Source organism: Acanthaster planci, linkage group LG01, assembly GCF_054643075.1.
Source record: "Acanthaster planci isolate LZ-2023a linkage group LG01, COTS_SCS, whole genome shotgun sequence".
Classification (NCBI taxonomy): domain Eukaryota; kingdom Metazoa; phylum Echinodermata; class Asteroidea; order Valvatida; family Acanthasteridae; genus Acanthaster; species Acanthaster planci.
Window position 1 is genome coordinate 24,219,892 of NC_141777.1, and position 14,835 is coordinate 24,234,726.

Genomic DNA, 14,835 nt, shown 5'->3' on the forward strand with positions numbered 1-14,835 from the left:
CAATTAGTGTGTAAAAGGCATTAGCCTTTAATTAAAACTTACCAACCACAAAGTTACAACATTCAGCAATGCCAGTTCACAACTTCACATAAAAACGGAAGCAAAATCTCCAGCTCTTTGGTATGGTATTTTATTTTACATGTTAGTAGTACATTTAGCCTACTATGGAGGGGCTGCTCCCATTTCCATTCAATCCCCACATTTTATCTTGCAAAAGCATAGAAAGAGATTGTGTGTTTTGAGTCCTAAACCGCAAGAACCACAGATTAGGCAGATAAGTGCAACTTAGAATCACAGCCAACACTGACAGCAAATCTACGATTCAATATGCTTTTTTTTTTTTTTGCTTTGGTGCTGGATTTCGTTATTTTGGGGAAAGGGAAATTGTGATTGAAGCATAATTCCGTTGGTAACAGATTGACTTACTGGAATGGAATTCTACTAAGTCTAGTCTATTAGATGGTAGTGACAAGAGTATGGACCTATGCTCCTGTGCCTCTTGGGGGTGGGTTGGGTTGGACGTTTCCCCTATCAACAAGATTTCTTTTGAAATTTAGATTTTGCAAGGATCAAGCAAAGCTATGCCTTGCCAGGGTAACAGATTGACATCTTTGCCACCGCCATGTTTGAGTACATAATGTGAAATAACAAAATTCAGAAGATGGCAAATAAAAAGAAATTGTGAATGAAATATATTTTTCAGATAAGGCCTTCCTCAGGGAATAAATATGTGCTCAGAAAACTGGACCCGATTAATGCCCGAGCCATAGATGAATGCATTACCAGTGTTCAATCGCCTATCACCACTATCCATACAGCACATATTTATTCATAAACACATTTTGAGTCAGAAAGTTATAACAACTTGAAACTTTACAAATTTCCGAGGAGTTTTTCAACAATTTTATTTCAATCTTTTAAACCCCCCCTCACACCAACCTCGTTTCCATGGGTGCGATCTTGCAGCGCCATGTTGGTTCCCACCATGCCTTGCAATCTGGTGAAGGAACCACTGATCAGTGCTGATGTCTATAATCTGGTGATTATCATAATCTCTATAATTTTATCAAAGAGATCAGTAGAAGCAACGTGCACGCAGCCCATGAAGTCGAGGTTGCTCTCAAGCAAAGAGTCATAAACAATCTCCTTGCTGTATGAGGTGGCTTGCATGACCATCCCACAGTGGGCCAGCCCCATAGAGCTACACTTAACAGCATTAATCATACTCTCTATAAATTTGAGGTTTTTGTGTTTTTCTAACTTTAAAGTGGGCACATAATATTTGGGCGGAAATACCCCATAACAGCATTTCATACTCGAGCTTAAACAGCAATGTAATACACATAAAGTAAATACCAAAGTAAGTTAGACCTGCATAATTATAACTTAGTTTTTGATTTGACAACTTGTAAAATGGACACGTTTGAAATCATACCCCATCCTCTTAAAATTGGACAAAGCGGAGGGGGAGGGGGTTGAGGAGCCTAAATGGGGAACTGAGGACATACAATCAAATACAACTGGTTTGTACACACTCATGCCTTGTACATATAGTTACCTGTCACAAACATTTAAGTTCTTGATTTCCCGTTTGAACAAATTTATTCCTTCAGACTCTGAATGACTTAAATGTTGACCTTCCTTTCCTACTGACACCCCAATCAGCCAATTGTGGGCACGGGAATTTGTATTTTTAACTTCTTGCTTTCCCTTAAATATGGCATGTGAAAGAGAGAATTACTTAAATTCCCACCCGTGGAACTGGAAGATGATGCCTATTCCCCCAGGGGAGTTCACTTTCAGTATCTGATCTTGATTCAGTATCACTAGCATGGGTAACTTGTGTCAGTGACAACAAATCAAAACCCAGATCTAAGTCTCACCTTCCCAAAAGGAACATCTTGAATCATCTTCAGTTTTCTTGGCACAAAAAGACTGAGAGTACGTCTACTTATTTCCCCTGGGACCGGATGCAAGTCTACCATAGGTTGCTCACCAGAAAAGAACTGTGCCAATTCATACTTGTAGGTGGACAGAGACAAGCAGGGGTGAAGCGAAGTGACCTTTCCAAGGCCACGACCTATGGCCAGCAGCTAGATGCAAACCTGTGACCCTCTTCTCATAAGTCATGAACCCTAACAACCAGGCCTATTCCCCATATTTCTGTATAACTGGGAGGAACTTGTCAGAACAGTCTCTCTGTAGAGTGCAGTGAAACAGAAAAAACTGGATCACAGGATCAAGTCTGCAAAACAAGCTTAATGCAGACCTGGATTCAGAACTCTTCCTGAAGAACTCTTGGAAGTCCTGCCTGATATAAAATGACATGTTCCCTCTTCCTCCAGGGCCATTTACAAGCAGAGCTTTCCCACGATGAAAAAGATTCTGACAGTCCTGGCTGACAAAGGGTCCTCAGGTCTTGATAAGGAGTTCCACTTCCTCCAGGGGGGCGCGGATGCGGAGCTCCTTCTCCATAAGAAGGTCCTGATAATCTTGCAGCTTGGAAGGAAAGTATCTGACTGCATCCATGTACAGAACCTAATATTTAAAGAAAGTGTTGCCATGCAATAAAAGAGGACAATTACGAGTAGAATGCTGGAATATACCTTCTGTATCACAAGTACCAAATTTGTCTCAGTATACAGTAGTACATACTGACAATATCTGTATCATTTTCACAATCTACTTGGGGACATTTGAGAAGGAAGTCTGTCGCTGTATCTGATATTCAGCCAAAATTGTGAAGACGGCAGAGTTTCTTGAGTTACACTGTCAGATACATGTATATACCTCAAATTTAAAAATTTGGCTTCAATAGGTCTGTATAATTAGTTAGGAATTAGCTACTTGCCTTATTTGGAGAGGTAACTGCTCACATATTGCTGAAGTTAATTGTCTTTATTCACTATGGCATCAACTCTACGGTTTTTCAGACTTTTTAAAGCATATTCTTCAATAAAGCAATAAATGTGTACTTTGCCGGTCATAAATGTTAGGAATAGCCAAACTCTCTTCGGTATTTATGGATTTATTTTGAGGAGGTACATGTTCTTTGTAAAATCAGACATTACCATTGGCTGTCATTATGAATGCCAAGACACCAGCTTGGTGAACATGACATCAAAGCACTGGCCCTTTTAGTATGCTAACAGGTTTCACAGTTTGGTTATCAAACCAACAGCAATGATGGTCCAATGACTCAACAAGAGGGAAGGTCACGAAATGTTTGTCCCTTCTAGGCACTTCCTCTTGCGCCATATCTTCATATCTCTCCCATTACTAAACATTTTTGGAAAGAACTATCATGAGGATCCAATTTTTAAACAAACAAACAAACAAACAAACAAACAAACAAACAAACAAACAAACAAACAAACAAACAACCAACCAACCAACAAACAAACAAACAAACACCCCAACACCCCAACAAACAAACAAACAACCCAACACCCCAACAAACAAACAAACAAACACCCCAACAAACAAACAAACAAACAAACAACCCAACAACCCAACACCCCAACAAACAAACAAACAAACACCCCAACACCCCAACAAACAAACAAACATCATTTTACCAACCTTGGCCCATGGACAGTGCTGTAAGGCATTGTAAAAAATGGATTCAGCCCGCTTCAAGTTGCCTTGCTGAACCTGAAGACAGAAACAAGTGTCAATTTCAAGATAAAACTAAAGGAAGGAGGGCATTACAATACAGACACACTAAAACTCTAAAACACCGAAAGGGTCCATGTAAAGCAAATAGTTTGCTACAACCTTTTAAAATCCACCTGTTTCAATTTACCTTATTTTAATTTTTTTTAAATGCTATTTTAACAGGTATTTGGTGCCTTTTTGGGGGGGTTTAATGGTAATACAAATTTCCGTATTTGTGATCAAAAGGGTGCTCCCCTCCTTGGAAGAAAACCTCAGTATTGCATTGATTTAAACACAAAAGATGTTAGAGTGTTTTTTATATTTACAGTCCTAAAGCACCTTTCCTTTAGTGATTGTATTGTCCTGTAAGTACATAGTAATAAGCTGGCAAGTGACCCTCTCTCAGGAATGCTTTCAATTAGCATATTTGGGGTTCACTTTTCAAACAGTGAAACAGTTAAATTGAACTGTCTTGCCTGAATGACATCACGGCAACAGCGTCCTCTGTTATCTAGAAAAGCTTGAGCAATTCTAAATGTTTAGAACAGTGCACATTATAAAGATTTTGAATACTGTTGTTGTCATACACTGAATGAAACTATAAAGCTACACAAAAAGGCATCCAAGAAAAACTCATCACGTGGACCCTTTGATGTTCTTATGCACTTGTATGTTATTGTTGACCTACCCAATCCTATCTACCCCAAATCGGACCTCCAAATCATCAAGACTGACTATTCTCCACCACTTGGGCACAAACTAACTAGCCCATCCTGACTCTGTTGCACAAACTGTTATTTTTCCAAAACGCAGATTAATAATTTACTGCTGCAACTTAACCCCTTCTCGCTGGGACGCGGATAGAGCCGCCGTAAAAATTGAGATCCTCAGCCCGCTTTTCAGCTATTATTCTCGGCCCACGCTCGAGCGAACAAGGTGAAAGACGGCAGACCCTGGCTCTTGTATATATGGTAATTGGTCTTTGTGCATAGCCCAGAAATGAAAAGACCGAATTCGCATTATAATCACCAGCTTCCCAATAGTCCCCACTTTGAAAAGAGGCAACGGGAATGTGGAAGCTTGAGTAGAGCCGCATGCCACCAAACAATCAGCCTTTTCACCGTGTAATTCAAAGCATGCAGAACACGCAGGGCCACAAACCAAGAATTTGCGGTTTGGCAGGTGGCCTTCCTGGCCAAGCGAGGCTGGAATTCTTGGACTCGGCTTTCGGAAAGAAATTCTCGTCGTCAAGGGGTTAAAACATCCCATGAGGGTTGCTGGATGGACAACAGGTGGAAAATGTCCAGTTACAAGGGCCAATACCACTGATCTACTGCATGTACCGATAGGTACGGAAATTGTCTAGAAGGGAAAAAGCAAAGTTTGCCTACCAATGATGGGCTTTTTATTTATTCAATCATTCCTTCAGTCAAACTAGTTTAGTTTTTAAATCATGGCACACAACCTGAATTACACATGATTTACGATATAAGAAGCATTCAAGTGATACGTTATTGTCTCCTTTACCTCAAACTGCATGTACATTCTCCACAACAAGACACAGTGTCGAGAACTGCGACTCTCGGATGCTCTGTCAAACAAGGCACGAATACGATTGCTTATCCCCGTCTCTGGTAACGACACTAGGGAGAAATGATAGCAAGAATGACAAAGCGCCGATCAGGAAGAGCAATATTAATTATCAACTTTACGCTGTGTTCCAAGCCTTATGAGAACCCCACCCAGAAGAACTCGTGAAAGATGATTGTTACACATGAATCGAGGGGTACCGATAAGAAACATAACACAGTGATGTGCAAATGCTGCAGGTAGTTTTCACGTTATTACCTGAAATGCAAACTTTACTAAATTTCACTAAGGAAAGCATAAGTTTGACAATAATTGGAAAGATAAACTAACCTTCAATTTGTGGAGTTAATAGGCCTTTGACTTCTGCAGCAGCAGTAGCAGCAAATATAGCCTCCTGTCGCAAAAGCTCTGCCCTGGTTGCGAATAACCATGTAGTGGGACAGCCGCTTTGTTTTGTTGCCTGATCAAAATACCGGCGGACTCGCCCGGCGATGTGGGATCGGGTCTCTGATTGGATGAATGCCTCCAACAAAGCCGGGCTGGCAGGAAACTCTAGAAGGGAGCTCTTAATGAGGTTCCTCAATGCTCCTAGAGGGCTGGGATTGCTGTAGGTGTAGAACGAGAATAGCTTGACGTGGGCCACCGTCAGTAACTCTCGGTCCACTTGTAGCTGCCGTGGACTCAAGTGGGAGCCTGTCGATCTGCCTCGCCTGAGTACTGACAGGGTGGACTCGAAGATGACTGATGCCGCCTGCATGCCCACAGTCAAGTACTGGAAGATAGCAAAGCACTTGGTCAGATGCACAATGTAGCTTCCTAAAGGTTGACACCACTCTGAGAATTCTAATGGATCAACATCTTGGCTTTCACCTCTTTCCTTTGAGTGAGAGTCCAAGGCTTGAGTTATCATCTCTTGGTAGTGTCTCCTAGCTTTCAGGATCCTCGTGGCTGACACACTCTGTCCTTGTACCTCTTGAAGAGGACTAAACAATCCATCTTCCATCACGGAAGTCAATACATGTAGTGCTTCCATATTGCTTGCATCTACCACTCCAACAGATGTGGCGGAGGCAAGGTCATAATGGACAAACATGTCTGCAAATGAACATGCCAATTTGATGGCAGCTTGCGTGGATGCATCTGTCCGTGGCTGTCCTAGGAACAAAAGAGCTGTTTGAAGCACACGTCTGGCTTCCTCCACATTCTTGAGAGAGTGTTCCCAGTCTGCTAGGGCAGCCCAGAGGTCCAAGTTGTTGCGGTTCTCCTCCTGGCCCAGAAGCTTCTTGGCAAACCTCTTTGCCTCCTTGAGACGCTTCTTCTGTCTGTGCTTGTCGTCTATGGTAATCATTGCTCTTTGCATCTGAAAGTCTAACCTCATCAACAGAAGCTGCGTCTGCATGGGTTGGGGAAAAACTGGCATAATTTGACTGAAGACGTCCTCCACAAAGTCTTCGAAAGCCCTATTTTCAATGTTGGCATCTCTGACACCACTTGCCTTGACGCAGTCTAGGCTACTTGTCAGCTGCTCTAGGGTCCTACAATTACCAGCAACTCCCGCAAATGTTAAATTTGGTTTACTGACTGGAGGAAAAATCTGGCTTGGCTGTTCTAGATAAATCCCTGAAGTGCTGGTATCTTTACTGGGAGATTGCAACAAACAGCCAGGGACCGGGACACCGAGAAAGTCAAGGAAGTAAAGGACAAGACAACAGTGGTTCTGCCGAGCAGTGAGCTTGAAGAGAGCCTGACTGATGTCGTCAAACAGGACCATGCGCTCAGGATCCTCACAGTCTTCCTCCGTCTCACCCTTGGCTTCATCGGGACGCCAGGGAGCAAAGTGAGTGCCTTCCCTGAAAACCTCTTCACGCATCCAGGCTTGCCATAGGGGTTGGTGCGATGAATACGCAACAGGGGTGGAACTCTCCTGTGAACCTTCATCAGCCTCTATGGCATTAAACATTTGACAAATGAACAGATGAACTGAAAGATGTACAGTACATCTAGCATGTGCATGTCTCCAGGCAAAACTTAAAAGCTCTTTTGTTTGATTTACTTCCAGTACTCTATATACTAGCAAACTGTACAGAGAAGATGTCATCCATTAATCTAAAAAGAGTTGGAGAAGAGTAGAATCGGCCTCCTTGAACTTTTTTCTGATATCTGTCTCCATAGATTTTTCTTGGGTCCTATCAAGTCTGCATGCTTTATAAGAGTGTGCTCCTGACAAGTCTAGTTTTTGCCACAGGGTGCCCCGAAATGAACATATCTTTGTCAACTACACACAGAAAACATCCACAAATAACATGGGCCAGTTTTGTGGGCCTACATGTAGACTGTACTTCAGGAAGTACTGTATGGGAAATTTTTGTATCAAACAATAATAAAGGGGGTACCAATTACCACAAGTATGCATTCCACAGTTTATGGCTGGTAACCTTGGTTTTGCAATAAGCAAATATTTCCTACGCTTAGCAATTTCTGAACTTCTAGCTTGCTGGCAGTGCCTATTGGACATTCTGGCCCCTGACAAGACATCCTACAACCAATGACAGTCGGGCTTACCAGGGACTCTCACTTCTTCCCAGCCTCCCATTTCCTTCTTCAGCATCCAGCTAGCCCAGCCTCTGGCCCCTCTCTCTCCAAACCGGGGCTCGGTGCTGTCCCAAAATGTCTCCAGAAATGCAACCTGAACATGAAATTTGGTGAGGATATGTATACCATGTGCTTAACAATGACTGGACTAATGGCAGGTGGTGGGTGAAGGTAGTTCATATACTTCTCAAACAGGTTTTTGCAGAGTCATATGAGGCAGCATTTATACAGCATTTCCAGTGTAAAAATGCCTTTGACATTTCTGATGATTTGGTGAATCCTGCCCAAATACAATCAAAACAAAAAAATTGAACAGACCAAATGCCCGCAACATTTAGAGAAGAAAAATGCACTTGACGCAGCAACCAAATCTGTCCAATCCCTGAAATGTTCATATTACAACGAGCAAAGAAGTTTTACTGGGATAGGTCTGAAGCTTTGATCTCTAACATTGTACAGAGCTCTAATGTACCAACTGATATACTCAGTCAATAGTGTCAGTCTCTGTTACACAAAAAGAATAATTACAAAAGTATTACAAATAAAGAAGTACAAATTGGCAAACAAATACATGTAGGCTGATGGCTTCGGCTTAATCCAGGAAATGGTTAAGGTTTATAATTTAAAACATATCTTACAGTTAATGTTTGTTTATTCTCTTATTTTAAAAATTATTTCACAGAAACCAATCCATTAGCCGTTTTCAATCAACGTCAGGTAGAGGGCATTGATTTTCACAAGAAAGTTGGGGTTTTTCAACATTGGACATTTGAAAAATAAAAAGAATCACTGGACTGTAAGCATAATCAGCTGGGGAATTAATGTGAATCCATGTACTAGTGACTGTTGTATTACCTGGCCCTGCAGGTGCACATCTTGTTGAAACTGAGGGGGACAAAAGCAATTGAGCTCAATCATGGCCTGAAAAGCGGCCACTGCCTTCTCTGTGTGGCCTGCCTGCCGCCAGAAATGGCATAAGCTGACAAACAAATCTGCGGATGAAAACAAAAGAATCAAGAAAATGAAGTTTTAGCAGGATGTGTACAACCCAATACAAAATGCCCAAGAGCTCGAACTGGTTGAAAGTCAATTTCTGACAACTTGTAACACTGGCTCGAATGAGTATGGCTGACAATGAGCTGGGGTGTGTTTTGGCTGTGAAGACTTTCCAATTTCTCACCGAGTAAATGGCTCTCTAAGTCTACAGCCTCAACACCATCCAGCTCTGCCTGTCTGGCGACCAAAGTCTGGAAGCACTTCCCATAGAGTCCCGCCACCTTAGAGATGGAGAAACTAGAGAAGGAGGACTGCTTGAAGAGGAGGTACTCTCTCCAGAGAGCAATGTCATCTGGGTTGGACTTCAGGAGCTTTTCCCACTGTCTTGTCTGCTCTGATCCATCCAAGAATTCTTTACCAATCTCCAGCTGTTCGAGTTGCAGCGGGACACTGTTGGGGTTGCGCAGGAGAGCTTTGTCGAGAATGGCCAGCTTCTTTTCGGCAATCAGCTTGGCCCTCCTTTTCCGGTTGCCTTGCTTTGCGGTGCTTGCATCGTCATGGCAGCCAGCAGACAACTGCCTGTCGTAATCGGCATTGTCCTGGAAATGGACAAACTCCAGCCACTTGGGAATGTCATGAGGGTCCTCATGTAGGTGACGGTTATATGACGCCACAGTCTTTGTGAAAGCCGAGTGGCCAGCAATGGTAGGTGCTGACTGTTGATAGGGTTTTTCAAGATTTGAGCAGCCCGACTCCAGAGTGGATCCAAGGTACGCTTGGGTGGAAGGATCGTAAATCCTGAGAGGGTCGAAGTCAAGCCTGGGTGGGCTTGGACGGTCTATGGGGATGTAGGAATCAGTACTCTGTGTTGGATTTGTCCTTTGTTGAAATGTTTGTGCCTGACTGACCTCGGTACTTCCTACAAGTACTTCCACATTATCATCCACTAAATCAACAAGATCCCGTGTGAAATATCTGAAGGTGTTTGACTCTGCCTTGTGTTTCTTCTTAGCTTTGGAGGCACTCTTCCAAGTCACTGACTGACGCTGTGTATCCAATCCAAGGCATGACTGTCCGACGCGATGGTAAGCAACAATGTCAGTGAAATGAAGGCTGTTGAAGCACAGATTGCTCCTGTCTGCTTTCACATCAATGAAGAAACCCTCAGCTACACTAGCTGTCTTCCTGTTCAAGAAATTGAGAATAGAAATGATTTCTTTCTAATTGTTTGGCTGGGGTAATGGCCAACATGAGTATGAATCACAGAAAGCCTTTCCTGGGTGGAAACATACATTGAACATGTAACCCATGTGCTTCCAGGTCCATGTACATGCAGTGCAAAGAATACGTGAATGAGGTCATTTATAATGAGCACAGTAAATTTGTCCATTCGTTTTTTCAAACAGAGTCTCTCTTTTTCTGAGAAAGACGAATTTTGACTCTGTTGCTGATGCGTACTTAAGCTATTACTTAAAGTTTTTTTTTATTGATTCTTTAATCTAGTATTTTTCAACAGTATCTGAGAGCAACTCTGGTCTCTCTCTTAACCAGCAGCATAAAGGCTATCTAAATTCAAATAACTGACGATATTTGGAGTTTCATTTGATTATACAAACTTCCCAAAAGAATAGAAACAACAAACTAAGCAAGTTTGTGAAATGGTCGAATTTGTTGAGTCTCAGAACAGGGGTCCCCTAGTTGAAGGAAGAGGATGGGAGTCCAACTATTCATTTGGTCCTAGTGAGTGCAGTCACATGACTCAATGAGTACAAAATCGGAACAAAACAGCATCTCTGAGAAATGACAGTGGGAATGGGATCTACCTCTCCAATTTCATGGAATCTCTCTGAGAGGGGCTTTCATCACTGGAGTCACTCGAATCATGTTCCTTCCTTCTGTTTTTCTTGTGTTTTCTCTTCTTGTCTCTGTGATGTCTGTCATGATGATGTCTTTTCCTCTGATGTCTGTGACCAGGCTCTGCTTCGTGGTCTCGCTTGTGTTTGCGCTTTCTGCTTTGCTTGGCGCCAACCAGTGGTGAAGACTCAAAGCGTTCACTTTCTTTCAGATGTTTCAAGTTCGAGTTTGATTCTTCTATACCGGTTCTTCCAGAATCGTGGTCGGAGTTGGAGCTCTCTGATGTCTCGCGATGACGAGGGAGAGTTTTGGAACATTCTTGGAGTCTGTCCCCTGCTGTTCTCAGGTGTTGCCTGGCGATCGCGACTGCATCATCGCTCCGGAAGCTTTTATTGGTCAGCCAATGTAGACTTTCATTCTCTGAAAAAAGAGGGACATTAGTATTGTTTACTTGAAGATGTGTTGTTATTTTAAGCACTGTTACCTTTACAAACCTTCTAGAAGCTGGTGACAAAATGGGATGCACATTTCAGCTACAGTTTCATCTTGATGCACAAAATACCCCTGTGGCACAACTTCATGAAAAAATGTGACCACAATCAAGCCTCATTTTACCCTTCTTCTACTGTTGTAAGGCCAGTTTATACTTGAACCCATTGGTGGGCTTATCATCAAGTTGCAAACTTTAATTAACCCCTAACCCTTTCCATCCTGGCTCCATTCTTCCCTGCTGTTCCCCCGACCCCTAATCTTACAGGTGGGGATTGTCTTCAGAGGACATGGATGAACTGGTACGGATATGCTTTTACTATTTTTCAAGCATGTAAACTGAATATGAGCAGTGACTGTTGGGGGGCTTCCATGGTAGCACTGCCTTTGCGAGGTCATATTTTGGACTTAATTTCCTTGAAAAACATTCTTCAAAGTAAAGCAAAGAAAAGACGGGAAAGAATTCCACACAAGGATATCATTTGACAAGTGACAGGTGCCAAACCCCAGTGGTGAGCCTGAGATAGGTTAAGCTATGGTACTTTCCCTAGAATCCAAGCTAGAGTTCTACTTCTGGGGCATGTGGGGCAGACATGGCAGAGAAGGATCTGAAAAAAGTCAGCTAAATGCTCCAATATTTTTCCTACTCGCAGAGCTGTGAGTCACACAGTATATGGCTCACAGTTCTGGGGGTAGGCCTAATATTTTTTCTGCTTAGTTTGACTTTTTAGGATATACATGTACAACATGTACATGTATTAGGCCTATCGCTTCTGGTGGCTAAGGTGTCATTGGACAGAACAATCAGTGACGTACATGTGTGGAATTCTCATTCCATACAGGGTTGTTTTAAAACCCCCTCGACCCACGACCCTCTCGACAGACAATTTCACTTGAGCCCATGTAGGACTTGCTGCTGATCACAAACCACACCTACCTGGGTGTCAACATCACACCGGATCTTACATGGAACTCACATATTGTGAGAGTACCAGCCAAAGCAAATAGAACTTTGGGTTTTCTACGTCGCAACTTGTACTCATGCTCCAAAAATATCAAGGACATGGCTAAAGACACTTGATGACCAGTACTCGACTACTGCTCTTCCATATGGGACCCACACACAAAACTTCTCATCGACAATATTGAAGCAGTCCAAAATAGAGCAGCCCGCTTCATCACAGGCTCATACAGCAGAAGGAGCAATGTCACTGCCATAAAACAGGAACTCCAGAGGGAGGACCTAGCTACAAGATGAAAAGTAGCTAGGCTCATCAACTTCCACCAAGCATTAGGGGGTCACCTTGCCGTTCCAGTGAGAAATATCCAGCATCCGTCCAACGATCTGCCAGAAATACTTCACCAACCACAAATAATTTCATATTGATTGCAGCAACCAAGAACTGCTACAAATGCTCTTTTCTTCAACGCATGCTAGTGGACTGGAACTCTTTGCTCAAAGAGATCACAACAATCCCGGACAAAAAGAGTTTCTAAACTGCCCTCAACAAACACTTCAATATCACCCGAAAGAAGAAGCAGCAAAATAAGTAACTATTTCACAGATCCATGCACACAACCAATCCTGCCTGTGTGACCCCTGAAAAGGGGTGTTGGTGTAGTATATATCAAGACAAGACAAAGGATTACATCTGAAAACGGTACTCTTCCCACAGGTACTCACCTATCGATTTCTGTGTGGGGAACATTACTTTACAGTCGGGAACCATCATAAAAAGCCGGCGACCAGAGTGTATACAAGTGCAGTTCGTTCCCAGGATGTTGAGCAGTACGCTCATTGCTGTTATGGATGTTACAACTTCCACAAAAGTAAGGATGCATGAATAAATAGAAACAGTAAGTTGAAACGTCGTCCACATTTATTATAAACCACTTAAAAGCATGTGCAGTGGGATTTTAACCACTACAATAATTATTTTCAAGTGAAAAAGCTTGTTTTCACCAGCATAATTCAAATAAATTTCTCAGGCAAGAAGATGACAGTGTCTACACCCAAATGTGGGGTCCGATGTCCGCCGCACTCACAGTTTTGGGGGCAGACAGTGTCCACAAGCGGCCGCCTAATTTTTTTTCTGGAAGGGTTAGGAGCAATTATCATATATAAGCCTGGTTAACTGCAAGCTCGATTAAATTAAAGGAAAGAAACTTCGATGGTAAATGTCGAGCTTTACTTTCCTATTATAAAAACATCCTCTAACCAACTAATTCTCTCCCCCTAAAAAAATCATAACTGCATTAACAATGACTCAAATTTGCACCTCACCGCTAATGAGTCCAGTGCTCTTCTATATGAGGTACCGTGCAACTCGGGAGAGAAAGTAATTTTGTTGTATTTTATACTTAAAAGTTTGTCCGCGCACCACGCCATTTATAACGAATGCCCTCAACATTCCTATGAAATATACGCACATGTAAAGGTGCAGATACATGTACTTATGTTTTATAATTACCCCTAACCTAACCTACTCCTAAATGCCACCATTCTTATTCATCATTGAGTCTCACGCGAAGCCGTGGGCCGCATGCAAGCATCACTTTTTAATGCGCTTACACATGTATACTTCTCAAGCTGGGGAAACTATGCGTAACACAGTTCCTACATGTCATACTATTACTAGAGCCCTCTGTTTGATAAAACCACACCATGGGCATGATGGGTACGGTTCAGGCACCCATTAATCTGTGTTTTCAGGGATTTATAAGTTGAGGGGCTTGTGGGGTCGAGGAGGTTTTAGAACGACCCTCCCACACGGGCTTATCGATACAAATACCGGGATTTAACATTGCAACAGCCCACCTTGTTGTTCTGCATGTTCTTGCTGTAGGCCTACTGTGCCAGCATTCGGCTTGATGACCCCTTCACTTCTTACTGATTCAGCACTTGGAAACAACGATGTCGACCGATTCGACATTGCTAGCTACACAGACAAGCATACTACCTGAAACTGGTCAAAAGTGATCAAATCTGGAGCCAGGGGAATTTCATTTGAGAAACTTCACAGCAGACGACATGAACGTGACACTGGAACCAGGCTCATGATCGCGCATTATTTTCATGTACTTGAGATTTTCAATAGCGCCCTCAATTTTTCTCTGTCTTGAATTCTCGACACCGGCATCGCAGAAAAACCAAACAGCCCCACCCCTACACTTTGCAAACACACTCAGTAAACTTCTGTTGTGCATCTGAACATGCTGAAAGGCTTCACACTTCCTTTTCCATCTACGGCTTGTACATAGGACCTGTATAGTTTTTTGTGCATCCTAAGGTGGGTCAAGAATCTCGGGAGAGCTCAGATTTGCGAATTTCTATATTTTTATTATTATCAGTAACTTCTGGTATTAAATGACTGCAACGGGATGTAATCTTCTATAGTTGCCGGAGCAACCAAGGATTCTGCAACCTTGTCCCATGCATTTTGCAAGCCTGAGGAAACCAGTTGTGTAGACTGAGAGGAGCAATGAGAAGTTGCGTTTGTAGGAGTGGGAATAAACACCTCAGAGGAATATTCTGGGTAAAACCGACGGACTCGGGTACGGGCTGAAATCCCAATCCATATCTGAGCGCTGGGATTCAAACCCCGACTGCAGAGGTGCAGGTGGAGGTCGAACGCAAGGAAACACTACACCAACCTG

General features: G+C 42.7%; 1 protein-coding gene and 1 long non-coding RNA gene across 3 annotated transcripts; one reads left to right on the forward strand and one right to left on the reverse strand.

Moving 5' to 3' along the window:
* The first annotated feature begins 516 nt into the window (after positions 1-516).
* LOC147800582 (uncharacterized) lies at positions 517-4,289 on the forward strand. Its single transcript, XR_015425171.1, has 2 exons — positions 517-1,039; positions 2,346-4,289. It is a non-coding gene; the product is annotated as an uncharacterized LOC147800582 (long non-coding RNA).
* Positions 881-14,272, reverse strand: LOC147800583 (nuclear exosome regulator NRDE2-like). Of its 2 annotated transcripts, XM_087136506.1 has the most exons (10): positions 13,997-14,272; positions 12,863-12,997; positions 10,659-11,109; positions 9,020-10,020; positions 8,695-8,831; positions 7,810-7,933; positions 5,578-7,191; positions 5,185-5,300; positions 3,583-3,654; positions 881-2,538 (listed from the first exon to the last, which is right to left on the reverse strand). In XM_087136506.1, exons 1-10 carry the CDS (start codon positions 14,109-14,111, stop codon positions 2,413-2,415), a joined length of 3,891 nt encoding a protein of 1,296 aa, XP_086992632.1. In that variant the 5' UTR covers positions 14,112-14,272; the 3' UTR covers positions 881-2,412. The 2 variants fall into 2 exon arrangements, with proteins under 2 accessions (XP_086992632.1, XP_086992634.1); XM_087136508.1 differs by lacking the exon at positions 12,863-12,997 and having other exon boundaries at positions 13,997-14,271.
* Positions 14,273-14,835: the final 563 nt, after the last annotated feature.